The 27,913-nt window shown below is 36.8% G+C and overlaps 2 protein-coding genes across 3 annotated transcripts in view; one reads left to right on the top strand and one right to left on the bottom strand.

The window, feature by feature from the left end:
* Positions 1-13,269, top strand: part of LOC127958840 (androgen receptor) — a 60,627-nt gene extending 47,358 nt beyond the window's left edge. The window contains exons 4-8 of the mRNA XM_052557853.1: positions 688-966; positions 4,295-4,439; positions 5,122-5,252; positions 5,832-5,983; positions 8,154-13,269. Of these exons, the coding sequence (XP_052413813.1) occupies positions 688-966; positions 4,295-4,439; positions 5,122-5,252; positions 5,832-5,983; positions 8,154-8,312 (866 nt within the window). The 3' untranslated portion in view covers positions 8,313-13,269. The remainder of the gene's footprint in view (positions 1-687; positions 967-4,294; positions 4,440-5,121; positions 5,253-5,831; positions 5,984-8,153) is intronic.
* A 1,311-nt stretch (positions 13,270-14,580) lies between these two features.
* LOC127958842 (oligophrenin-1) overlaps positions 14,581-27,913 on the bottom strand; it is a 30,887-nt gene continuing 17,554 nt past the window's right edge. The window contains exons 17-24 of one of the 2 annotated variants that reach the window (XM_052557854.1): positions 25,733-25,838; positions 24,508-24,667; positions 24,196-24,334; positions 21,385-21,711; positions 20,576-20,705; positions 17,669-17,719; positions 15,402-15,441; positions 14,581-15,099 (exon numbers count right to left, since the gene is read on the bottom strand). In XM_052557854.1, the coding sequence (XP_052413814.1) occupies positions 15,088-15,099; positions 15,402-15,441; positions 17,669-17,719; positions 20,576-20,705; positions 21,385-21,711; positions 24,196-24,334; positions 24,508-24,667; positions 25,733-25,838 (965 nt within the window). In that variant the 3' untranslated portion in view covers positions 14,581-15,087. The remainder of the gene's footprint in view (positions 15,100-15,401; positions 15,442-17,668; positions 17,720-20,575; positions 20,706-21,384; positions 21,712-24,195; positions 24,335-24,507; positions 24,668-25,732; positions 25,839-27,913) is intronic. The other variant, XM_052557855.1, reaches the window with a different exon arrangement.

The following is a 27,913-nucleotide window of genomic DNA, read 5'->3' as shown; positions in this document are numbered from 1 at the left end:
ATCTCTGATTTATAATTCAGAGTGGAAACTGTGAATGCTGGGCATCATAACAAAACTGCAGGCACTTACTGGAGCAGGAGTGAAACTGTTGCTACTGTCAAAACTACTTAAAGCACACATGCACATTCGCATGCATATTTATATCTTCATTTAATTCCTTTTATTAGCAGCAGCCTCAGAATACAGATGTCTTTACTCTGTTGTGTATAGTAAACAGCCTTTTCTGGTGAAAGAATAGAATGCACATCCGCACAATTATGGAAACATAGTTCTTTTGCATTGTTGAATGACTGTAGTTCTGCTCCACATTACTGAAATATATCAATGCAATTACGCTAATCCTGTCAGGTCCTTTTGTTGTAGTGAAAATCATGTTGTCTCAGGTGTGTTTTGTGGCCAGTAATCTTTCTTTGTGCTGACTGGCAGGAGATAATGTGGCGGAGAGACTAGCCGTCGCAGTGCAGGTTTTATCTTCTGTTGTATAATAGAGATATTCAAGAGCAGAAATAAGATCATGCCAACCTCATTATTTAGAGACCACCTGCTTCACTGCCTCCAAAATAATATGTACTGAATAAAATAAAGAAGTGTTCGAGATTAATAATGTGTTTTTGTGCAGGTTGAATTAACAAAGGCAATACTCCCACCCTGTTTATTTCCGTATATTGCTTTTGTTCTGTGCCGCAGCCCGCAAGCTGAGGAAGATCGGACAGATGAAAGGTCCAGAGGAGGTTGGCCCTGTTCAGGGCCCATCAGAGACAATCCAGTGCCTGTCGCCCAAGCCCAGCCTGACGTTCCACTCACAGTTGATCTTCCTGAATATCCTGGAGTCCATTGAGCCCGAGGTGGTGAACGCGGGCCATGATCATGCTCAGCCTGACTCGGCAGTTGCTCTCCTCACCAGCCTTAATGAGTTGGGAGAGAGGCAACTTGTCAAGGTAGTGAAATGGGCCAAAGGACTTCCAGGTAATTTAAGCATGTCACATTTACATTTCAGTTTTGCTTTTTATAAAGGGGTCACAACCTTGATGCTCATGTTTTGTTTTTTTGCATCTATTAATAATAAATAAATAAATTACACAAACATAAATTGTATAGAAATTTGATTAAACCTCTATGCTGAACATGTTTTTACATTTTTGGATCAAAATGTATTTTATTTTTTTTTTATGATTATTTATTTATTTTCCAAGGTTGAACAAGGTCCACAATTGTGACCACAAATAACTATGTACAAGACCAGGGTTTGCTTGTACAAAAAAAAAAAAAAAGTTAAGTTAAGTTAAGGGGTGGAATAACAACAACAACCCAGCTCCAGGATTTCCATTGCTCCTCCTTGATAGCGCTCAGAAGTTATCCATACGGATGGCCTATTGAGTTATTATCAGAGATAGCTTTGTAACAAATTCACTCCAGGCCCTAAGTGTTTTTGGTTTGGCTTTGTTAATTCTCGCTGTAGTAAGTTCTAATAGTGCAATGTATTTAATTTCTATGAGCCACAATTTACCTGCTGGGATTGTAGGCTCATGCCAAATCTTAAAGATTATCTTTTTGGCTGAAGTTAGAGCAGTGTGAAGAATCCTACGCTGGCTAACAGTAAGATCAAGATCTGCATCATCATTCAACAAACAGAGACTGGGGTGCTTAAGGATTACCTTATCACAGATCAAAATGTATTTTGATATATTTTGATGGAAAATAATTAAAACGGTCAAGATATATTAAAAACAACAAAAAAAAAGCCTCATTCAAAATTTGTTTTGAAAGAATAATTTGAATTCAGTTGAATTCAGAAACTCTAGAAGGCTCAGTCCAATAAGTCTAACTCAATCTGACCTAATGACATCATCACATGGCACAGCTGACCCTAACGAAAGGAAAATATATTTACCAATATATTTCTTAATATATAATGTGATATATTGTAATATATTATTTTCCCTTTTTATTTCTAATATTTTATATATTTGAATAAATTTAATAATATATTGATGACACCTATATTATATAATATATTGGAAAATATACAAATGATTGCCGCTTTCAATATATTGCAATATATTGGAAAAAAAATAATATATATAAGAATATATGCCTAATATATTACATGATATTTTCCAATATACTGCAATATATTTTTGTTTCATAAGGGGACTGGTTTCTCTCCTGTATTGGTATCCAATGAGCTCGCTGCTCAGCATTCAAATATATGACTAGGGATTACTGTAGCAGTTACAGCTTGCTTCAGAAACCCTCCAACTTCCCCAGTTCCACCTGTATAGATCTGCTATGAGGTGATTCATGTATGCTACAGTATATGGGGTTTATTTCATGTATGTCATATTTGCAGCAGCAATATTTCTTACATGCTCACAGCAGCATGTTGTGGATGTATTGGCAGTAGCAAGTCTCTGTACTTGCTCTGCAGCAGCAGCAGAAGCGTAGCAGATCTCTTCCGCCAAGACCAAATACATTAAGATTGTTATGTACATAACCATGCCAGTCCCTCAGAGAATTGTCATGACAGAAATTAATGTATTATTTATTTGAAAACAACAACAACAGCAACAACAATGCCACTTTAGTGCTTATTTTTTTAAAAGCTTTTCTTTCACCAAATCAGAATTATACAACGGCGTTTTAGTGGCATTTTGAAAAAAAAAATCGAAGTTGAAATATTCTGAGAATAAAGTCGAAATATTACGAGAATAACAATTTTTTAACTTAACATCAGCTCACACACAATCTACATTCCTGGGGGGGGGGGGGGTGGCGGCGCTGTAGCTCATAAATATATGTGGGATTATTAGCAGAAATCATACCATGTGTCATACTCGCGGAGACTGTATGCTTGGAAATAATATTTCATATCTTCCATTGCTTTCGTTATTTGAAGAGCACCAGACACCCGATAGCAATAAGATTCGTGCTTTTGATAGACCTACTTTTAATGTCTCAGCTTTCAAAATCAGTTTTAGAGCTCTTTAATTATTAAATCACTGTATTTATATGAAACAATTGATTTGAGTTAAACTTTTTTCGTTGTCAAAATTCAAAATATGTGAAAATGTATTCTCGTAATATTTAGACATTAACCTCATAATATTTTGACTTTATTCTCAAAACATTTCGACTTTATTCTTGTAATATTTAGACTTTATTCTCATAGTATTACAACTTTATTCTCGAAACATTTAGTCTTTATTCTCATAATATTGCAGCTCCTCATGACTTTGTAAAGATTAGCGAGTCTATATATATTGACATTTTCATTACAAGACAAGGTTAGTAAAATGTCATGTGATATGACTAAACACTTGATATATTTATCAGTCAATAGTTAGTTAATGATATTTGCCAAAATAAAAAAATATATAAAAAAACATTTTACCTTCAGCAATAGAATTAGAAACATTTTTGAAAAAAAATTTTTTAATCTGTATTGACATGTATTCATATGACAAAGAAAATATTAGTTTTTACCCAATCCCCCAAAAACGGCCATGATTGACACAATAGTATAATAACCAGATCACCCTGTCTGGTGATTCAAGTCAGGACATCAGTGGAAATTGATTTGGTTATTTTTTTTTCTCAGTGATTTAATTATGGTTTGTATTTTAATTCAGAGGCTTGAGAGGTGTTGTGTAATCTCCTTCACTCTAATGGCTTTGATAAATGGCTTTTTGAAAAGCAAAGGCAGACTTCAGTCATATGTAAAATGCAGCGGTGGCATCAAACCATCAAATACTGAGAGAAAAACACCAGGATGGGAGATAGAAAGCGAATGAGGTGTGGCTTGGCAAGAACCCTTTTTTGAAGCTCAGTGTGACAGTGTATGATCGGTTGATTGAATCAGCTTGATGTGATTGGTTGCAGTTCTCCAATTTCCTGTTATTGATAGCATTAATAAAACTGTGAGGCCTGGCATTTTAATCTGCACTGAATCCAATGATAAATGTGTTATGAGGGAAGTGAGATCAAGTTTATCCCAGAACGTTCAGCTTGTTTCCCCTTTGTTTCCTGAAAGTGGTGCATATGCTGCCTGGTCTTCTACAAACTGTTTTATTTGGTTCAAATCAATGTACTGAAAATCCTCGGTTTAGATTGACATGCATACTTATTTCTGAAAGTAACATCAGGTGAAGTGTGATTCATGGCATGAGATGGTGGAACTGAAATAGTTGAAAATGCAGTTGGTCTCAAAAAATATTACCCAAGCAGCAGACAAACTGTAAGTTATTGGCAGCAAACACAAACCACAAATATCTCTCCCATCTCTCCTGTCTCTCAGGTTTCCGTAACCTGCATGTAGATGATCAGATGACAGTCATTCAACACACCTGGATGGGAGTGATGGTCTTTGCACTGGGTTGGAGGTCCTACAAGAACGCCAACGCGCGGATGCTGTACTTTGCACCAGACCTGGTCTTCAATGAGTCAGTCTCATTCAATTTCACATCCGCTCTGCTCTTATTTGCCTGTTTTCTTTTGTGTCCGACACCCATCTGTGTTCTGCATTGTTGCCTTCTCTCTCCCATTCCATTTTCTTCTGTCCATTTGTTTGTCTCGTATATGTTCAAATCCATCTTTCCTCTCACTCATTTTTCTTTCATTTCTCCTCGGCGGCCCTTTCTCTACCCCCTTCCTCCTCTCTATCTTCCCCTGTCTCTCTCTTTCTTTCCTGGGCAGCTACATATCTTGTACTTCATGCACACAATAAGAGTCCCGTCGTGGATTCTTCCAAGATTCATTTATAATTTATTGCTGGCTTATTATGGTGTGGAGGATCTTTGTCACAAACACAATCCCAGGAGAGATTGGATTTTTGGGGGGTTCACATGCTCTCAATGGCCTTTTTCAACATTTTCTGAAATAGAAAACTTCCTAAATGCATTTTGGCCAATCCCATACCACTGCTGATGACAGAACTTGTGTATTAGGCATGAAATACAGTTCGTTTAGTGAGAGATTTGGGAATCATTAGATGATTACTCAGTAGTCAGTATTGTATGGTAATTAGCGAGAAGAAAGTTGTTACAAGCTGTTCGTTATTTTCAGATGTTTCTTTGTTTGATTCTTTCTCTGTGTATATCAATTAATTTGTCCCTCATCTGTCAGTCATAGGATGCATATCTCCAGTATGTACGAGCACTGTGTTCAGATGAAGCACCTCTCGCAGGAGTTTGTGCTGCTGCAGGTCACACAGGAAGAGTTCCTGTGCATGAAGGCCCTCCTCCTTTTCAGCATCAGTGAGTCTACTGCTGTTTGTGTGTGTGTGTGTGTGTTCAGAATATTGTTCGTATGGATACTAAAATAAACCAAATTAAAATACAACTAATAATAATAATTAGAGGCATCATTCCTGTTTTCCGGTGTGAGATATATGTTATGTAATCTTCTATAACATATAATGAGCCAAGCTTTTCAAGAAGCTAATAAAAAATATCTATATCCTGACTTTAGTCTGTACAGAGAGCTTTTAGACCGTATTCAACAAATCAAATATAATATTTAGCATGACCCCTAAAGGTACCCCCTTTCATTGACCATTTTCTTAAATAGTAGTTAAAAAAAAAAGAACAAAAACATAATTTTTTTAAAAACTAAGAGACTAGTGTTAAGAGTTTTGGTACCTTGTGTACCCTGTTTGTAGGGTATTTCCTATTTGTATTACAAAAAAAACATTACCAGCACAGTGTAATAAATCATGCAAAATGCAATAAGCAAACACACAAATTCAGTACATTTCAATTAAATCATGTTATTTTTCAAGTGTATGCAGGTATGTGTGCATGTTCAAATGAAGGTTTATATTTCCATTTCTGCAGTTCCAGTGGAGGGGCTGAAGAGTCAGAAGTATTTTGATGATCTGCGTCTGACATACATAAATGAGCTTGATCGTTTAATCAACTATGGCAGGAAGACCAACTGCGCCATGCGCTTCCAACAGCTGACCCGACTGATGGACTCACTGCAACCAGTTAGTAACACACACACACACACACACTAAAATACTGATTTTTGTCTTAAATGCAATACTGGCATGATACACTACCATTCAAATGTTTGGTGATAGTAATATAAATTTATACTTTAATTCAGCAAAGATTTATTATGTTGATCAAAGTGACAGTAAAGATACTTACATTGTTACAGAACATTTCTATTTCAAGTAAAAGTTTTCTATTCTTTCAAACTTTCTATTAATAAAAAAGTATGGTTACCACAAAATGTAAAGGACCACAATTTTTCTCAAGTGTGTGTGTGTTTTCATACACATGACACAAATATGACAATTACAGACAAATTCACTAAAAAGTTGTGCCACTATTCCATGCATTTTTTTTTTTTATCATTAACAATCTGCAGTCCGGTTTTAACCAGATGCTAAATGTGCGGAAAGTGTATTTAAATTAACTGTCATTCTTTTCAGCACAAACACACCATTATATGTAAATTAGGCTCATTATTGATGACAATACTCAGCGCTATTTGAATTTAGCAGATACTTTGATCTGAAGTGACATACACTGCATTTAGGTTGTGCATTTTCTCAGTTGATCCATCGCTTGAGACCTAGTTCTTCAGACTTTATGTCATGAATTACTCACCCTGAAGTTGTTTCAAACCTCTGGGCAACCAAACAGTTAAAGGTTGTATATCTATTTTTATTGAATATATATATATATATATATATATATATATATATATATATATATATATATATATATATATATATATATATATATATATATTTATTTATTTATTTATTTATTTATTTTTTCATACTTTGAAAGTCAAAAGGGATCAGCAAACGTTACACACATACTTCTAAATATTCTTGGGAGGACTATACCTTTGACCGTGTCATTGATGGCACAGTGCACTACTTTCCAAGCTACTGTAATGCCTAATTTATCTTATGTTACACTTAAACGTGCACTAAGCTAATATTTAATGTTTTGTTCCTTTGATATTCCTTTGTTCCTTTTATATAATTCCATCTTTAATCAGAAAGTAAAATTAATTTTATGAATTAGACTTTTGTGTATATTTTTGTTGATGATGTCAGCAGTAATTCATCAAATGATGGAGAAGATCATTAAGACCAGGAATATGTGCTGTGTAGTCAACATTTTAAAGAGCTAATGCAGGTGAATGCTGTGCAATCTAGGGCAGGGATCCTCAAATCTGGCCCACGAGATCCTCTTTCCTGCAGAGTGTAGCTCTAAACCTAAAAAAAAAAAAACACCTGAGCATGGTAGGTGAGTTTGGTAGGTAGGTGAGTTTGGTCAGGGTTGGAGCTATACTCTGCCGTGCATTGTCCCTCCTGGCCAAGAGGAACCCTGATCTAGGGTTGGGCGATGTCTACCAAATGGGCATTGGATGATGTCCGTGAAAAGGCACGGAAAACACATAATGTGTTCTATAATGTGTTCACTAAAGGGAAATGGCAAGCCACTTGCCTGCAGTAGCCTGTTACCTTACAGTACAAACAATTTCACTCACCATCACATAAAGAGAATAAGAAGAGATGACTGGGGAAGATGGTAAATGTTTTTTTTTTTTTATCCTGAGCTCCACTGACAAACATCTAATCTTGTATAATTTGTGGTAAATACTGCTGCTCCATAGTATAAACTGAGTGAGTTTGAAAGTGAAATGAAAGTAAAATACAAGCTCGCATTCAAATTGAAGGGTTCTGTAATACACTGAAGGGGTAGGGAGAAGGTATCACGATGCTTGCTCAACATCGTGTTGTCTGTCAGCCATTGGTGATACACGATGGCATCATCTATCTGACCAACCCTAGTATAATCTCAGCATAGTATGCCAGATTGTGGTAGTCTGCTGCATCATCCACACCTAAACGCTCAGAACCGGCCTCAGATGGTGATCTGTAACATGTGCATTCAGTTCACTGTAATTTCTTATTCTTTTTTTTTTTTGGCTTTGTTAGTGCCATTAACTGAGTTATGTTATTTATTTAGTAAATCTGACTCTAAATCAATGCAGGCAGCACATGGAAATGATGATACTTTTCATGACACTTATTGAATTTTTCTATCCCTACATGTTTTTCATGTTGTCATTGTGCTTGTTCTTATCTCTCCTTTCCCCTCTTTTTCTCTTTTCTCTCCCTCACCCAGATTGTTCGGAAGTTGCACCAGTTCACCTTTGACCTCTTTGTCCAAGCTCGGTCTCTGCCCACGAAGGTCAGCTTTCCCGAAATGATTGCAGAAATCATCTCGGTCCAGGTGCCAAAAATCCTCGCCGGCCTGTCTAAACCAATCCTGTTCCACAAATGACAAGACTACACCCCTGAACAACGGATCCATACCAACCCTACCCAGGCCATATGAGCCGGTCAGTTTGGCCTAATCCAGTTTGATCCAGCCTAAACCAGCCTGCAATGCTTTTAATCTGGACTTGAATCAAGCGACGGGACTGAGTGATACAGATTTTCTCCCCTTTTTTATTTAGAATTTCTCCCCTTCTATACCTCCCTCCCTTTATATATATCAGTGTCATCTCTCTATCTCTCTCTCTTTGAAAAATGGCCCTGAAAAGTAGTGGGACCATTACATCGTTACAGTTGTCTATCTTCTCAGCAGAGATCATTTGAGCTCATTTTCTCAAACTGACAGCATGGTATCAAGCAGGTTTTGTTCTTTCTTCTTACCAGCAGTTATCCTTAAAGAGTTGCAATATGTTGCCTTGTGGACAGTTAGGAAAAAAATTATGACACTGAATTTTCATCTGAGCCCTTAATCAAAAAAAATAAATAAAAAAAATAAGGACACTGCACAGATCTCTATCAGAGTCTGGGACCTGGCTCCAATCTCTATGCATCGCAGGATAAAAGGTTTCATTTATTGTCCATTGACTTGAGAGATCAGGACAAAGCCAAGCAGCATGCATAGTGAATACATAAGAATGTGACAAAAAACCATGACCGTTTCTTTGCTTCGCTTTTTTACTCTTTTTAGTTAGAACAACACACTTCTAAATACAGTACTGTATTACAACAGTATGGATTTCAGTACAGCAGGCTGGCTTTCAGTCTCCTCCCTCCTTTATTAGTTTATTGATTGTAAAACAAGCGCTTCATTCATTTCTTATGAAATGTAGAGGGTCTTTCTAAAAGCTTTTTAAAAGGCATTTATCATTCATTTGGGGTCAGACAATTTGTGACTTTAATTTGAAAATCGGTCACAGTTGGGGTTTGCCTCTAATAAGACTGAAACAACAGCACAATTTTATACAAACAAACAAAACAAAAACATCTCGCAGTCATAAACTTGCCTCGTCCAGACAGCAGACTTTTGTTAAGACGGGGCTCAGTGCCCTCTTGTACAACCTGGATATTTTAGAGCAGGTTTTAGAGGATTTTGTTGACAGTTTGTACATAAATACAGCCACGCTTGGGTAAGCACAGGTGATCTTCAAATATAAGGACATATATAAAAATCTATGCATGCTGTCTTCATATCCATCAACAAAACAACAAACAAATTATTGCATGCTAAAGTCCTAGCTATTCAAACAAACCAAACTGCATTTCCAGTAAGCTAAATTGATATTGTTAGGAAACGGTATTGTTTCCCATAAGGCTCTTATGAAGTTACTCTCTCTTTCTCTTTCACTATCCTTAATGGAAGTTTTGGCAAGGTAATATTATTGTATACAGGGGTGAACTGACCATCTGGATGTTCTAGAGAAGTCCTGGCTGGACTTCTTCATCCTTCATTCTCAAAGTAAAAGTGTCAGATTAAGTGACGTTGACAGCTGACAAAAGGGGGCACTAATGCAATCCTTTTTTTTTTGCTTATAAAAAAGTGAGAGTGGGCTTGTTATGCCAAGCAAAAGGCGTGAAGATAAAGGCAGTTGGGAGAAGCTTAAAGGAAAAAAAAGCAAACCGTTAAATCAGGTTACCGTTGCCCGCCTCTCTCTCTATACACAGCATGTAGCCTTTAGCTCTAGAGTCAAATCCCAGGACAACCCTAGTCCGAGCGTCCACTGCTATTTATCACTCCACATTGTCGCATTCATTCAAAAAGAGACAGCAATGATTTTACTGCGGGTTACATTTGAGAGCTATTGGGTTAGAAAATCTAGTAAATTAAAGAGCCTATATAAGGTGATTAGTCTGATTAATATGACACACACACACACACACACACAATTTGAGACATATGAATAATCAAATTGCAGAATTTTGTTGTTTCAGGTTTCTAGATTCTAGGTTTATGTTTATCATTGTCATATACATTTAGCATTCTGCTTTTTTTATGTAGATTTCAAATATTTTAGTTCATACAATAATACATTTATTTCAATCCTCTGTAGAAAAAAAAAGAAATAGAAACCATCACGTAATTTGTAATGATTGTTCTGGTTATTATGAAAATTGTATTGGTTTTTAATGGAAACTGTAATGGTGCCTGTTGGTCTCTACTGGTAATTGGTCACCTTCTATTCATTACTTTTGTTAAAGCCACTGAATCTTAATGTAATATGTCCCAAAACACACTACAGGAAACCATTATTTAATGGTTTTAATTGTTAAAAGTTGATGGTTTGTAATGTTTGTAATGGTATTTGTAGTGGGAATCATTCAAATTTCAGTGATGGTTTCTATTGTTTTTTGTCAGCAGGGTCACCATGGGTTTCGTGATGTTATTTGCCATAAATGCGATAGGATTGCTGTAATATTGTGAGATAGTAATGACTTTGTAGTTGTGGTGGGCCTATTTGGGAGAAAATCCAGGGCTGTTTTTTACTCCCAGTCCATCCCTTCTTGTATATACAGTATATGTAAAGGTTAAGCGTGGTTCTTTTCAACCTTTCAATGTGCTAATTTATGGATGTAGGCAATAGTTTTACAGTACAGTTTCCTCTCTTTCCTTTATAACAAGAGATTTGTATTTCTCCCCGCTAGCAATAAATAATCACATGCTTAAGACACTCTTTTAACAAGCTTTTTTAGAATACCAAAACATGCTTCAAATGGTGCACAGCTTAAAAAAAAAAAAAAAAAAGAAGAAAAAAAAAGAAAATGAGCTTTGTGTAGCCAATGTGCTGACATGGGACAGAACTGTTTTTTTTTTTCTCAGAAACTCATACCAAATATCTTAATCACCATCAGCTCTTTCAAATCAACTACAAGTGGTGCTAAAGCTGTCCTTTAACACCCTCAAGGGTTTTAACAAGATAGTTCACCCAAAAATGAAAGTTTTCATTTACTCAACCTCAAGTTGTTTCAAACCTTTATGAGTGCTTTATTCTGAAAGGAACATATTTTGAAGACTGTTAGTAACTGAACAGTTCCTTGTAACCAATAAGTTGCATATATGGTAAAAATGCTATATTAGCTTTTAGGTAAACAGCATTTTATTTATTTATTTATTTATTTTTATAATTTCTTATTCAATATTTGGTAGAAAATGGGGGGGGGGGGTGGGGGGCTCTTACAGGTTTGGAACAACTTGAGGGATTATTTTCGGATGAGCCATGGCTTTCAATGAGACAAAAGACAAAAAAAAAAAAACGGCTTCTGCTTCAATTAAATCATTCTCTATTTATCTGTCAGAAAGGAGCCTCTTTACTCGCTTTCCTCATACCCTGGTGCAGCGCGTATTATCTAGACGTCGTGTCAACAACTTCCCTCCGCGCGCTCTTCGTTTCTAAATGATTGAATAATACCTGCAGCGTTATGTATGTAGATTACTCTTTAAAGAGCCCCAAAATCGCGGCGCTGTGTTATCTTTGTCAGGCCTGGGGTGACCTGGGGTGTACTTTCGGCAGAGCACGGAGTTTTCCGCCGAGTTAAAACGACGAGGTGTGGTTTAGCTGCTCGAGCTCTTGTCGCCGCAGAGCATGTTGACGGTTTGAATGCGCCAGGCAGAGAATATTCTGTCAGAGACAGCTCCTCTGCGCTGACAGCACCGAGCACCGAGCGCCGCGCAATTACACGCAGGTGTTTACCCATTTAGACGGCCCAAAAGCACTCATTAGAATTTGCAGAACTCCAAACTGCACTTGTACCCTGCCAAAAAAAAGAGCTCGCGACTTTCAACACAAACATGCAACGCTGTAGGACAGAGCCGAAGCCAAAGTCTGATCAGAAAGTTGTTTATTAGCCGGCGGACTTTCGGAGGGGACACTCGCATGCAAACACCGACTTTCCGAGAGACACACTCTCTCGCAGTCTTATTATTGTCCGTTTACAATAGAAAGCTTGTAATATGTCAGTTAGCGAAACTCTTTTTAACACCTCGCGCTGCGCTCGTGAAAATACTTGTGCTTGGATGACTTGAGACTTTTCTTAACACATCTCTTATAAGCTATGATGTAAAACTTTGTTGATTTTCAATTAAAGTCTTAGGATTTACTGTGTGCGGTGTGATCAACAAATAGCAAACCGTGTATGTTTATATGCGCTCTTGTTAGCAGGCTCTGCTTCGCCGCCCTTATGTGCTTAAAAGGGGAAGAAAGCAGTAAAGACATTGTTTTGGTGTCTTTTACAAAATACTGAATTTGGTCTGTTAATGACAAAAAAAGATTTGCTTGAATCCTACCAATGTTTCTGCTCTCACGTGAACAAGAGAACCTAGAGTCTTAACAGTCTGCATGTCACCAGGATGCTTCCTGTGGTTAATTTTTTTTTTTTTTTCATAAATTGGGGGGGATTTTACCTAACGATTTCTCACTGATATACAGTAGTTCCCCCATCTATTTGAGTCCTGTTTCAGCTTTGTGAACCGTATAAAAACTTGCACATATGTAACATGACTTGGTTCTTTAACTCTCTTTGCTGGCTGACACAAGCAATTACTCGATTAATCATTAGCGAATGCTTTTTTACAGCTTTTTTCTCTGGTGTGAATAATTCCTGTCTATGCAGAAGGAAGAGCTAAATAGTTTGGCTTTATATGACTAGAAGAGGAAATTCTGGCTTCTTAAACAATGTTTGTTACTCAAATCTTTGTAACTTTATAGTCTTTTTTTACAGCAGTTGTATGTGAGAGTGGGTGTGTGTCTGTGCATGCACGCTTTTCACAGATTATTTAGTAGGCCTACTGCTATTAAATGTTGTATTGACAGTTGTTAACTAGCGATTTCTTTCGAGCAGTTTGCGAACTGCTTTCTACTTGTGTGGAAAATACTTATCTGATTGCTGTTGTGTAGAACCTGTGTAAATCGGGTTTGTTTGTGTTTTACCGCATCCAATTCAATAAAAAAAATATTTGAAAATCTATGAAATTTGTTCCCTGTAATTTTTTTTGTGATATACACCCTGAATTGGGTGGATTTAAACAATATCATGCAAAAGCACTGCACGAGAAGCGTTTCTGTGTTTTTTTTTTGCACTTCTGATTTTGACTGATATAGGCCTACAGCTGTTTTAATTGAATTGGATTCCAAGGGTCTATTCTCCTCCCAATTATTTATTGATTATTATCATGAGGCCATTACATTGTATAGAGTAATTTCTACTTCGTGTCGGCTCAGTGCACTTTCATCTACAGCTTACGTTCATAAGAAAATACAAACACATTCCATCAATTAATTTTTTTATTTAATATAAAGTTGTATTTTCCTGCAGCAGTACATTCAAACGAGGTTTAGGGACTGTTAGGTATTAAGAGCTTGACAAACAGATAAAAAACAAAATATTTACAAAAAATACATAAAATGTCAACTGGAAATTTGGAGCTTTATGATAATAATAACATTACATAAGAATGTGCTCCAGTCTGCTTCAGATTTGAAGCTGAGTTCATGCCAAACCCGCATAAAGTGACCTAAAATATCTTAAGTACCAAAAACATTGACATATCATCTTTTTTTTTTTTTTTTTAATTTACAGTTGTGTGAATATGAGAATGAAAGAAAATCTAACTTTCACATTCAAGATTCACAATGATTAAAATTAAGTCTGACAAAAGTCTGACTACGACTGACAATTAAAAAGAGTGATAGAGAGATAAAGTGCGAGAGAGAAAAGATCATTGAAGCAAACTTTGCTTTGTGGACTAGTCGAAGTAACGAAAGGTTTTTTTGGTTGTTGTTGGGACACCACTAGCATGTCTCGGCAGATAAAAGGAGCAACACTTTGCAATTACAGTAACTACTCTGTTTATCAGAAACATTTAGAAGCAGCACCCAGGTCATTCATCTCTCTCCAGTTACTAATTACACAGATAATAACAGGTAATTAATAAAGCATGTTCAGCTTTTGCGCAATTAAATGTGGTTTTATTAACAAAGTTCGGGAGAAGCACGATCAGATAATCATCCAATTTGGTACAGGTGCATCTCGTTTAGCTAATCATCTTATAGCACGCACGCGTATATATATCCAGTCTTCCTACCTCCTGTCCCACGACAGTTTTTCGGCAACCCTCCTCCACCCCAACTCCTCACTTCTAATCTATTTATCCCAAATTGGGATAGGGGGAGTTATTTGGGTTCGGGCTATGCTCCGGGCCCGGACCCCTCCCCCAGGACAGCACGCCAAAATATGCCTACTATTTGCCTTCAGATTAGATGTAAGGGTGAACTCGTGAAATACTGATTAGTGTTGATTCAGAGTATTATATATATTACATCTGGGCTATACCACTTTCTATCGCTTTTAGATTGAAGTCAGTAGAGCATCTGTAGAGTGAGATTGGAAAGCGTAAGTCTTATCGGTCTCTTAAGTAGGTCACAGAAAGGGGGAGATACTGATAGACACAATAAGCGGAAGAATGGAAGGGAGTTCTCCATTTGTGTGCAGGAAGGTAAAAACATTCAATGCTTTTCTTTTTGTTCTTTGATCCAAGCAAGAATCAAAGACTTGGTTTTAATAAAGTAAAGTAGAAACAGTACCTTTTCCAACTCATTCAGAAAAATAAAAAAAACTACACTGGAGTTGAGGGGCATTCCTTCATGCTCTGTCAGTAACAATAAGTGATCTCTCAAAACCATGACCAGATGCCAGCCTGTGCCATACACGGATACACAGTCTCATGACCACTGATGTGTGTTAAGTGGTCCATAACACACTCAGTTTTAGCAGTGACTGGAAGACGGTTCTTATTTTGAGTTCTGCAAAGATAAACAAGTGACAATAATGAGCATTAACACTATAGGTTACCTCTTGCCCCTGATGGAATTTTCCATCATTTATGAGACAACGCTTCCCCGCCATTGACATACTCACTTTCAAGTGTTGATAAAAAAATTATGCATGAAGCTTTTTAATGCGTTCTTTTGGCATATTGCATGTTGAGATATTCAAACAACAAAACATTCTGGGGGCCATTCAAGTTTTATAAAAAATGATAAAAGTGTCGGCGGTGGCTGGCGGCTAAAGAGTAAAAAAAAAAAAGAGAATGAACATGCCGTACCTCATCTCTAGAAGCTGCAGGTGAGTCATTTGGAGAGGAACTGTAGGACACAAAACGGTAAGCTATTATATATTTAATTATTTTCAGCAACTTCAAAGTTCACCCAATAAAGACAAATTAGTCATTAAACTTCTTGTTACATGTTTTTTTTTAACAACGTATTATTTCAGACTTCAGTTTTGACTACAGTGGCAGTACAAAGGGATGAGCACAAAAATTTCACAGTTTTGACATAAGGTTACCTAAAACTACTGAAAACACTTTTGTTAACTGAAATAAAGCTGAAATGAAATGAAATATAGATATAAGATGAAAAACTAAAAGATGACAAATGTTAACATGGTAACTAACTGAAATATGTTTGTTGCAGTACTGAAAATTATTAATATAAATAAATAAAACTGATATATTTAAACCTAAATAACGAGAAGGACCAATAGAAAGGACTTCTGAAAGAATTAAAACTAATAAAATGTATGAAAACACATAGCAAAATTACAATGCAATTGAACTCAAATGAAAACTGAACATCTAAAAAAACAAAAGCTATCTCAACAAAATAATCTAATACTGATATAACACTGATGCCTAAGACAGTGATGTTTGATGTTCTTGATATCCATCCCTATTTCATCTTAGAGCTGCATACTTGGTTTTAGACAGCATATGACTTCAGATGACTTGGAATATATTAATGTATGAGGCATATATCGACCATTTATTTAGTCATTTTGGAGCTTGACAGCCCATGATCACTGGAAACTGTCATAGTACATAAGATATAGTATCTTCAAAATCCTCCTTTTGTATTCCAATAAAATAACAGCATACAGGTTTGGAACGAAATGAGGGTGAATAAATGATGACAGAATTTTCATTTTTGGCTGAATTATTCCTTTAAAATGTCCCTTGCTCAGTCACCTCACCAGTACATTAGATTTTATGCCCCTGAAATACGGGCACCTGCACAGTGAGCTCTGTGCACGGGCTCGTGAAATGAATGGGGTGTGGTGTTTTATTACAGACGTTCGTTTTTTGTTAACTTTGATGCTTTGCATTGCTCAAGCCTTTTATCATAGTATCCTCTGTGAGTTCCCTCAGGAATCTGTCCTAGCATTGTAAAAGGCCTTGAACTGCACAAGTGTGTGCACAGGCTTGGAGAGCAGCCATGAGCGCCGAAGACTATCCTTCTAAACATGAACAGGCGGCTGAACTTGCCAAACTGCTCCTCATTTCATAGTTCATCGTTTATTAAAAGATCAGGCCATACTGATTTTAGATTACGCACAAACTGTCCACAGAAGCTGATATCTGAGCAGTAGCTCGCTTTCCACCGCAAAACTATAGCTTAACTTCTCTGCACATTCCTGTCTGGCAAAATGCTACAGGCACAAGTAACCTTACGTGAACCCTTGGGCTTAAAGAATAGTTCAGCCAAAACTGAAAATTCTGTCCTAACTTATTCAACTGGGAGACTTTCAATATTCTAGGAAACATAAATGGAGGTATCTGAAGAATGTCGCTTTACTTCATGCAATAAAAATGACTGAGAACTAGAGTTTCCAAGCATAAAACTGACAGAAAATCAACAGGAAAGTGCCATTGAACTGGTCCATTGCATTTATGACCAGGGGATATCAAGCTCCAAAAGTACCAAAAAAAAAAAGGAAAAAAATGTTCATGACCCGGACATTTGGTCAGAAAAGAGCTAGAACAGACTCTTTCTCACACAAGGCTCCTGTGGTAATGAGGTGTAGCACATGAGACAAACCGGACCAGTTTTATGATGCTTTAACTTCCTTTTAGAAGCTTGAAAATCAATTCACTTGAAATTTCTTGAAAAAAAAAAAAAAAAAAACGGTGGCTAGATTATGAGTCATAATTTATCATGTTGTGCTCGAGTAAAAGAAGATGATCTTGATTTTTGAAGGGTTCAGATAAGACTACTGTGCAATCTGTGCAAATCTTAGTGTGTGTGTTGCCTTTTCCTGAATTACCTGCTATGAAGTAAAAAAAAAAAAAAAAAAACAGGAACAAACAACTGATCAGATGTGTGTCTAGTCTAGTTTTGTATTTGGTTTGTAACACAAGGACTTTCAGCATGTGGTCCTGTCTTAAACACAACTTTATTTAAAAGCACCACATCAAAAGCGCACTGAGGTTTACTGTCTGCACACTAAGTGAAATCAGGCAGCTGCTTGAACCAATGAAAGGTTCACTCGCACACACTCCTGAGCCAGCACATGCTCTCACATACACACACGTACCTCCCCATGTGCCTGGAAGCGTTCTCAAAAAACTTGGTTTTCGATGCGACACTACGAGGAAAGAGAGAAAAAGAATACATCAATACATCGCGGATCGGGAACAGAAATCATCCAGTACATGAGACAAAACTGAATATAACTATGTTGTCCGTATCGTTAACATTTAGTTTTTTGCGTGCTGTTGTTGTTTACATGCTGCAACAAGTATTACAGACATGACAGGGATCATAGTTTCTTCTGAGGCTGAAGTTGGAGTCTTGAATCCTAAACATGGGAAAGTTGTTTCGAGTTCCGAGTCACTAAATTTAATTTACATGTACTGACATTTGCATTGAAACTGCATGCGTGTGCATGTATTGTATGTATACAAAATTCACAGTGGACAAAAATGTAACACAAAACATTAACAAAAATGTTCAAACAATCTTAAAATAAAGCAATTAGCCCCAAAAAGCCATGGTTCACAGTGAATTTATAACAGCTAAAGGGCGTTGTTGTAAGTTGATATGTAATATGATTTTAATAAAAACTGCTAACAATGTAGTTCCTCAGAAACTTTTGTGGTTGCAATAAAGTGGTTGCTGAGCAACACACAGATGTCAACAAATTTGTATGTTTACAGAGCAATTAACAACAGCTTCGAACGTGGCTCAACCAATCAGAATCAAGGACCGGAACTATGTGTTTTATAAAATTATTTTATACATTTATTAATTTATTAAGCAAATAAACAAAATGTCACATGTGAAAATCTGAGCTGTTGAATTAGGCGTATTAATATACTGAAGCATGCACTTTGTTATGAACATTATGCTTTTATTATACTATATATATTAGATCATTTTCTGTGTTATAGGGAACAGCATTATGCAGGGCATGTGGTTATGGCAACAACATACTGTATTTACAGTCTCAGTTAAACATTCTGTCTGGCACATTCAAGTTCAAGCTCATCAGTACATTCAATTTATTACCTGTGCAGGGGATATTTATGAAATTGTGCATCAATATATGTGTTTGAGTGAGTTAATTCTGCAAGCAAAGCAGTTCACTTAAACGTCCTACAGCTCAACACTGTACATGATGATTTGATTATCTAAACCAGTTCTTTCTACATTTTTCATTTATAAATATCTTAATTCTGTTGATGTAACACTACTGGTACTGCTGTGCTTACACTTTTGAGGATGTCCATGAGACATATTGTTTACAATTAATGAGATTCTTTAGTTAAAACACCTTTGCCTATTTTTAGATCTTAATTAAGACATAGTTGGTTTTAATTCATCTGTACATTTCATTAGTATTATTACTATTATTAACAACTGTATTGCTGTTGTTTTTTGGGGTTTTTTTAGAGAGAGAGAGAGAGAGAGAGAGAGAGAGAGATTTGCCCTTTAATTGACTAACTCTCTCAGTTTTCTCCATCCCTGCAAATCCTTTACTGAGATTGGATAACTGTATTTCCAAGAACTGAAACTCAACATTAATGTAATGTGGCTGTCTAGAAATGTTTTTTTTTTTTCTGTTAAAAATATATATTTTTTTAAACTAAAGATGTTTGAATAAGAATTCCCTGCCTTTGTCGCAGAGGTTTTGAGTTTACACAGCTGGTAAACAACTACACAAATGCCATCAAATTGACTTCTACCTGTGAAGCATTAAAATAACTGTTGCATTTTCTGGATAAAACCCCTACAGTTAAGGGATCGTTACTCTAGCTGCGATTCTTTAGGACTGCTGTGAAAATGATGAGTTTAGAGCAGTATTGGGTCTGCGTTTAAACAAAATGCATACATTTTGTAAAACGTTTAAAACTATATTAAACTGTTTGGCTGTCCCAGTGGGCACCGTTGGTTAGATAAAATCTCAAACCTCCCAGACGTTGCCTAGAAAAGCTCATCCCTCAAAACTGTGTGAACCAGGAAACTTCCAAGAGGACTACGCAATCATCTGCAGGATCTACAGCATTCGCTCCTTGACAACCGAGTAAACATGTACCAGAGAACCATTGCACGAGTCCTGCAAAACGCTGGCCTGTATGGGGAGGGTGGCAGCAAGAAGCCATTCCTCAAAAAGAATAATGTGAAAGCATGTCAGGAGTTTGCCAAAATGCATAAAAGCCATCCAGCTGCAATGTGGGAAACGATCAGCTCTTGGTCAGCCTAAAACAATCTGGGTGGCACAAATCTACAGTATATCTGCCCACACCACATAAAAACCCCATCCATATGCCAAAGTATTGCAGTGCTGCCATCAGGTAGGCTAAGAACCGGGCATGTACATAAAAAACATGAGAATGGAGAATGCAAAATCCACAAAAATACTACAATATAAAGAAGCATATATATATATAAAATTATGATTGAAAAGTTTTGGGGCTGATACACAGTATAGAATGCATCATTAAAATTGTGCAAAAGAAAACTTGTTTTAATCTAAAGGAGTTCTTCCTTCAGAAGGTCCAGATACAGTATGTCTAAGTGAACATTAGAGTGGCAGAAGAAGAAAAATGTATCTCGATGGCCCAATCAAAGTCCTGAACTCAATCCAACTATGGCGTTACTTGAAAATTGCAGTGGACAGGTGTCGAGCAAGTAACCGGAACAATGTGGTGCAAATCTGCCTGGATCAATGTGCCAAATAACACCTGAGCAGCATGCAAATCATGCAAATCCAATGCTGCTCAGATGTATCTTGCCACTGTTGCACAAATGCCACTCCCTGTGAGATGTGCAACATATTTCAGCTTTTGGCAATATAAAACAAACAAAAAAAGAAATTACACTGCAAAAAAGAAATCAAAATTGAATTTTCCAAAATCTATTACCACAGAGAATCATTAAATCATTAATCAGCAGGATCCTCACTGTAAAGCAGGGTTTGTGGCGAGTGATGTGCACTCACTATGATGCTGGAGAGTCTTCGTTTGGAGTTTTATTGAGGACACGAGAGGGTGGATCTGGTGGTCGAGTGGGGGGCCGGCAGATGGAACTCTTCTCTGAAAAAGATCGTACTTTCGCCCCCTGAGCCTCCCCTGTTACACACACATACACACACCTGTTACAACCAAGACTCACTGCATCAGGGTTACTGTACGTCTGTGTCCTGCTGACTCGAGATCATGATCAATCAAACCTCAAATGCCATGCTGTGCTCTTACATCATCAGTAATGTAATCAGGAATCAGTTGTTTAGGGTTCACTGACATACAAAAGGGCCCGTTATACAGAAAAGAGAAATAATTTAATAAACCCATACCAAATTCTTAGAAATGTGCTATTTGGTTTAATATTGTTTCAATGTCCTTGTTTTTTTTTTTTTTTACTATTTAAAATAAATTTTCAAGGCATTAAGTTTTTTCATGTATTATTCATTTTACATCTTGCATTTCATAAAAAGGTCATATTATCTAATACTTTATGATACTTATTGGCCTTCTATATCATTTCTTGTTTTGTGTTTTTTGAGTGGATGTTAGTTGAACCAAGTGACTTAGATTTTTGATGGACACTAGTTTGGAAATGTTTATAAACAGTGGACAGTGAATAAATAAGAAAAAAAAGTTTATGCCAAATTCATAAGGTTATCTAAAAAAACAAAACAAAAGAAAAACAAGTATTCTAATGATCCTTCTGATATCAGGACAGTTGTATCACACCACCAAAAAAAAAAAACTGTGATGGACCATTTAAGCATGTCTGTTGCTTGTTTACCGATTGTTTCTCTGTGTTGTGGCCTCCTTGCCTGGAAAGACTGAGCTCGGTTCACTGTCACTCTTGATTCCCCATTGGTTGTCACCATGCCGTCTGACCTCTGACCAGCCTGCATCCTAACTTCAAGCTTACTGACGTCCGAATCAAAGGACCGGAGAGCAGGTATGGGGTGAGCAGGCTTCCAAGATGTCGGAGAGGAGAGCGGGATCGATGGAGGAGAGATGGAAGGAGGTGCCAGTTTTGTTCTCTGATGAGGAACCGGACTGGTGAGGCCAGTGTCTCCCTCGGATTCACCGCCATTGTGGGTGGCGCCGTTCTGCTCTCGCCCTGCAAAGCAGAGTCAGAGAATGCAGGCAGTTTAGATAAAACACTACTAAACGTCAGGCAGGTCAGAACATAATTGCAACAGTTGAGCCCTGAACATTCCACACAGGGGAGATTGTATCAGGGGTGTCGTTAAAATCGTACATTTCCTGTTCATGTAATTCTGGCTTAAAAAGGGAGGCCTTGATGTTTCTGATAAATAAAGAAAGAGAACAGCTCGACAGATGCTCCGTCCTCTTGTATTTCCACAATACGAGAAATACAAGCCAATAAAGACTCAACTAGTCAAAATGTAATTATCCAAAGTGAGTCATTTCATTCCAACAGCATCAACACAACCAGAACATATCGGAAGCTTTCAAAAAATATAAAAAAGTATATAAAGGAGCCATGAATGGCTTAACTCAAACAAGCTGATTGTTATTAGCTCAAGCCACATGGTCAAAGTCTATCTTTTGAAAAGCTTGCCGCTTTTAACTTAACTTTAATTATCTCTTTTTAAAGAAATGACATTTTCTCCAAATGGTAAAAGTTAACTGCTTTTAGTATATACCCAAGAGTACAAATTCTGTTCACTGTTGGCATTTACACCAGACTCTAAAGTTTCTTTGACACAATGAGGTTTTTTATGGAGGGAAAAGTGTTTTATAGACTTTGCTTATTTAACTGAAAAAATGTGAATGTAGGGCAGAAAGTACCTTGATTAGACATTAGGTAGGAATAAAACTTTTCACAGTCTCCGGTTTAGTGTTTGAAAAGGTGTCATATCAAAAAAGAAAAGGGAAAGAAGGTTGCTATGGCCATGTGTGAACCAAGGACAAGACTGTGAAACAGAGCTCTGTGTGTGTGTGTGTGTGTGTGTGTGTGAACCGCACCAGTCAAAACAACCAGTTGTGTGTGAGCTAGCCAAACTGGACTTGTACACATTTGATGAACACACATTCACAAACACATTCGTATTTTGGCAGGGGTTCCCACACAACCAGTTGCTCCTAATACTCCATGACCGTATCTTTATTCTCAACACAAACACAGAAACGCACACATACACACAGGGCCAAGTTTAAGCACAATCAAAGATGCACTGAAACAGGTGGCTTGACACTCACACACACACACACACACACACACACATGCACACACACATGCACAAACACACAGATCCCACCACCAACAAATTCAACGAACAGGAAATGAACAGTTATGATCTACTCAGATTAATGATTTGATTGAAAAGTACACCAGAAGGGGGAAATAAATTTATTGCATTGTTCAGAACAAGCAAGGATCCAGCATGCTTTAATAAGCCAAATTTCATGAATATACAAATGAATCAGAGAGTCACATTAATGGATTAATGCACGCAGTCGTTTTCGATCAAGATGGAGAAGAAAGGCTCAGATGTTAATAATGAAAATAGCTTATTAGTGGAAAAAGGTCCAAAAGCCAATCAGAAACAGATCGCGAGAGACTCATAAACACATGCAGAATCACTGGGTTGCACACACAGGACACACACGATGGCATACCAACACTTGTACGCAGGCATTAAAAAAATACAAGTATGCTCGCACTCGCACACACTTGCAGACCCATTGGCACTGATGCACAGACACACACATACACACACACTGCAGAAAGGCAGGTAGTCGTTTCGTTTTCATGCTCTAGTGAGTGTACTATAAGCTTAAGTGTTGTTAAACACTACATAACATGGCTCACAATGAGGGGAGGACAACACGTCAGAGAACGAACATTTATCAAGGCAGACACGCATTCGCACACACATGCCTCAAGATCCTGCAGATTTAATCATTAAATGCGCAATGTGCATGGAGGCTTCTAAACTGGCACATGAGGAGTGTGTGTGTGTGTGTGTGTTTATGTGTGTGACAAGAACATCTGGGAGGATTGGTTGTATTTTCCTCACTTAAATTCCTTTCCTTAAATCACTTAAGGAAAACAGATCCAGTCCAAGGCCCCTTTTAGAACATATGAAACCTGATCAGCTGTTATGTTTGCGTGCCTGCTAACAACATCATTGTTAAGATGTGTGTGTATTTGTGTATTTAAGCTCGCGGCACAAAAAAGGCCTCTGCAGAAAAGCTCAAAGCAAAAAAGGAACATGTAGAAGACTGAAAGCTGAAAAATCGAAGAAAAATATTGAGAATCATTTTAAAAAACACCATATATAGAAATAAATCTAAAACATAATGTCTTATCTAAGCTGTTTAGATCTTTATCAAAAAGTCGTAATCAATCTTAAAAAAATGTAAAAATGAAATAAAAAATAATACAGTTTTTAAAAGTACAATATAAAAAAAAATCTGTCTTTATCCATTCTCAAGATAAATTCTCAAAAACATAATTGACATCCATAATAATTCAGTGATATGACCAAAAAAACATGTATTATATGACAGCGAAATGATGATGATGATGGTGATGATGATGATGATGACGGCTATCATGCTGAAGACTATTTACGCTCAAAAACTGGAGACTGAAGGCCAGGCGAGATACGAGGTGGGCGTTTTGAGATTGTAATTGGCTGCCGTTTCCGTTCGGTCACCCTCGGAGGCGGGACAGGAGGCGGAGTGCTTTCTTCAGGAGGACCCTTAAAGATCTGCGAACATCAGAGATGGCAGTAATTACAAAAACAAATTACATCAATCTATTTTCACTACTAGTGCCACTGAATAGGTGACAAAATATTGTTCAAACTCTTCTCTCAAAAATCACGCAGCATTTCTGTTTTGGTTTAAAATAAATAATAAAGATAAAGGGTGCATGTCTGACCTTGCTGTAGTCCTCGATGAGGATCTCCGTGACGATGTTCTGGAACTTAATATCCAGCATGGCCGCTACAGTCTCCTCCTCTGCTCTCATAAGAGTTGGGCCAAATATCACACCCATATTCGACACGGTCATCAGATTCTCAGCGCTATGGCTGCAAACACTATAAAAACACAGAGATAATGTAGTAAGTTTTTGGAAAGGTTACAGGGATTGTCCCCTGTGATAAGTACTGTATAACTTTGGATAAAACTGAAAAATGTTACTCAGAGTGTCTGCGGCTTATTATAACAGGCCCGCTAGCCCAGGGCCAGGGTGAGAGAGTTTAAGGAAGTCTTTCTTCATTGGACCAGTGTGGCATTGTCACTGGATTTTACATTCGTTAATAATATAAATGTTCTTATGCCGTGCAAACTTTAATGTTTGGTTTACTGTGATGTATTGAAAATAGTTGAACTTGTTACCAAGGTATTGTGCTCAAGCTGACTTAAATAAATTAGAAAGTGTTTAAACATTTCATGAATGTATTTTCTGGCACATATAGAAAAATATTTACTATATTGTATGATTTTAAAATAAATGAATACTTTTATTCTGTAAGAATGCATGCAAATAATCAAAAGTTATGGTAAAGACATAATTTTTCAAGTTTCTATTTCAAATAAATGCTATTCTTTTGAACTTCCTATTTCACAAAGATATTAAGCAGCACAAATGTATTCAACAGACAATGGAAACGGTAATTTGATCAGATCATCATATTCTAATGATTTCTAAAGAACCATGCAACATTTTAAATTTTAAATTACATTTTAAAATAAATTAACCGAAATTGCAATAATGTTCCACAACATCTGTGTTTTTACTTGATTTTTGATCAAATAAGTGTGGCCTTGAAAATCTTACCAAAACTCCCTACATTTAATTTCCTTTTACTACATTAGCTTGTTTAATATAAAGTTCAAGCTACTTATGTGAATATATTTTACGTGACACACAAACAATATGAGACATGGAGCTATAGTTTAGGTGATTTATTGTCATGTTTGTCAAACACATTTTCACACACACAACCTGTCACATTAATCAAATACAACTAGAACATTCAATTAAAAAGGTACACCCAAGCAAGCTGAGCAGCGGTTAGAAAAACCACAGAATGTGAGTGTGTTTGTGTGTGTGTGTGAGTTTGAGCACTAGCACGTCTGTGTGTGCGTGCGTGCGTTACCTGACCAGGTGTTTGATTAACAGTTCCAGCATCTCTCTGTTCCGCTCTGGGAGTTTGTAAACAAGCGAGTGAACCGCCCCTAACCGATAGTCCGGATTCTCTGACTCTATGGAAAAAATGTAGTCAATGAAGTCACAAGCACACACTATAAATTATTCACATATTGTTCTACCTTAACTATTGCGTCACAGTCGCACCCACAGAAAGTACGGTTCATGCTACATTTCCCTGCCATGACTCACATTAAATTGTACCAAAGGAAAGACTTTAAAGAATGCAGTGTAAAGGCAGAATGAAGCAGACAGTACATGTCAGTGCACTTCTCCATCTACGCTAAAACTAATAGAGCTGGTAAAGCTAATACGGCGGTTTCTAGAAGTGCTTGTTTATTTTCTTCCTGCCGCCATCTCACGGCAGTTTGCCAAGCGTCTTTCAGCTCGTACAAAGATAACTTATAAAATCCTAAAAGGATCAGTTCAGACTCATTTACTGTGAAGTGTTGGATAAACACGGCATTATCTAAAGATACAACCTGTGCTGAACCATAACAAAGCTTACTTTGTAGTGAGTGGAGCGAATACGATTTATTGTGAGCTCACAGTGTTTTTTAGACTTGCTGTAGCATCTTTGAAAGAGTCGGACAAACCCTCTTGACATCTTTAAAATATACTGTATATGTAAAAAAACAAAAACAAAAAAAAAACCATGAAAGACTGGGAGGTCACTTGGTTTCAAGCGAGTAAAGCGCATTAAAGCGAGCCGTTAATCCCTCGGCAGGTGTAGCCTTTTCCTCTGCTCCGTGGAGTTTGTTTAGCTGTGTGCTATATATATTACAGCTGACATGCTACAATAATTAAAGCTGCTTTAATGGCCTCTAATCGTATTATGGGGAGGATTACAATTCAGCACTTTCAACACAATTCACTGAAATGCTCGAAGCTGGAAGCACACTCACTCATGCAAATAGTGAGACATAGAGGATGACTTGGTCTTTCATTTCTGATTGGATGAGCTGCGTTCTAACGTGTATCATTTATGCTACATTACTGGCAACAGGAAACAGCCTAAGATAATGCTAAATGAACTATATTTCCTCCAAGAATAGGTTTTTCTGAATGTTAAATCTTTATTTATTTAATGTCTTCTGTCATATTCATATTGCCGTCATTTTATAAAAGAAATCGGTTACTTGAAGCCAGACTTAATAATACCCATCGCTTTCATAAAATTACTGTAAAATGTCCAAAAGTGTTAAACGAAAGGGAAGACTTCACAAAACCAGTACAGTACAGGCAGAAGCACGTCAGTTTGGGGGATGATATGATGAGTCAAGCATTACATAAGATTCATCTAACAACACAAGCCATTTTTCTTTTAATGACGCTTTTATTATACGTTCATGTAAATGTCAGTCTTGTAAATGGCTTTTTCTCGGCCAGCTGCATGCTTGACTACAGCAGCGTGAGCACAGGGATTCAGAGAGCAATCGGATACTGTGAGAGGGCTTTTCTGTACGACTACAGAGAACTTAAGTCTGAGCGCAAAAATAAGGTGCAATTTACCCTGGCTTCATTTATTCATTGTATAAAGGAGAAACAGTAGGGTAATCGTTAATACTGCAATATCTTGCTTCGGTTCACAATTCAGAATTCTATTTAATTGTGTGTGTAAAACGTAGCTTAATAAATACATATTAATATAAGGACGTTTACAAAGTTTGCCAGATGTTCCTGTAATGGAGTGCCTACAGGATGGCACAAAGCATACAACCAGTACAAATGAAAATATGTGTGTGTGCATTAAATATAGTTGTAGCGTATATAGATTTTTTTTTTTTAATTCCTTCATGAGGCTGGTAATTTTGAGGTATCACTTTAGAATGACTTTGGACTGGGATTGTACAAAAGTTGACATTTTGGTATAAATCCAATCCTAGTTCCTTTAATGTCTATATTGGAAATATTATATTGGAAATAATTTAGCATTATTAGTAATATTATTAAAACAGTTTTACTTGAACTAATGGTACTTTGAACAAAATAAATAGTTTCAAAAGTCTGGGGTCTGTATATTTTTTTTTAAAATGTTTTTCAAATAATTCTCTTATGTTCACCAGGGCTGAATTTATTTGATAAAAAAATTCAGTGAAAACTGTAAAATTGTTAAGTATTATTACTATTT

The sequence above is a fragment of the Carassius gibelio genome, chromosome B5, assembly GCF_023724105.1.
Source record: "Carassius gibelio isolate Cgi1373 ecotype wild population from Czech Republic chromosome B5, carGib1.2-hapl.c, whole genome shotgun sequence".
Lineage (NCBI taxonomy): Eukaryota > Metazoa > Chordata > Actinopteri > Cypriniformes > Cyprinidae > Carassius > Carassius gibelio.
The sequence above is the reverse complement of the archived record's forward strand: the minus strand, read 5'-3'. Positions and strand labels throughout refer to the sequence as shown.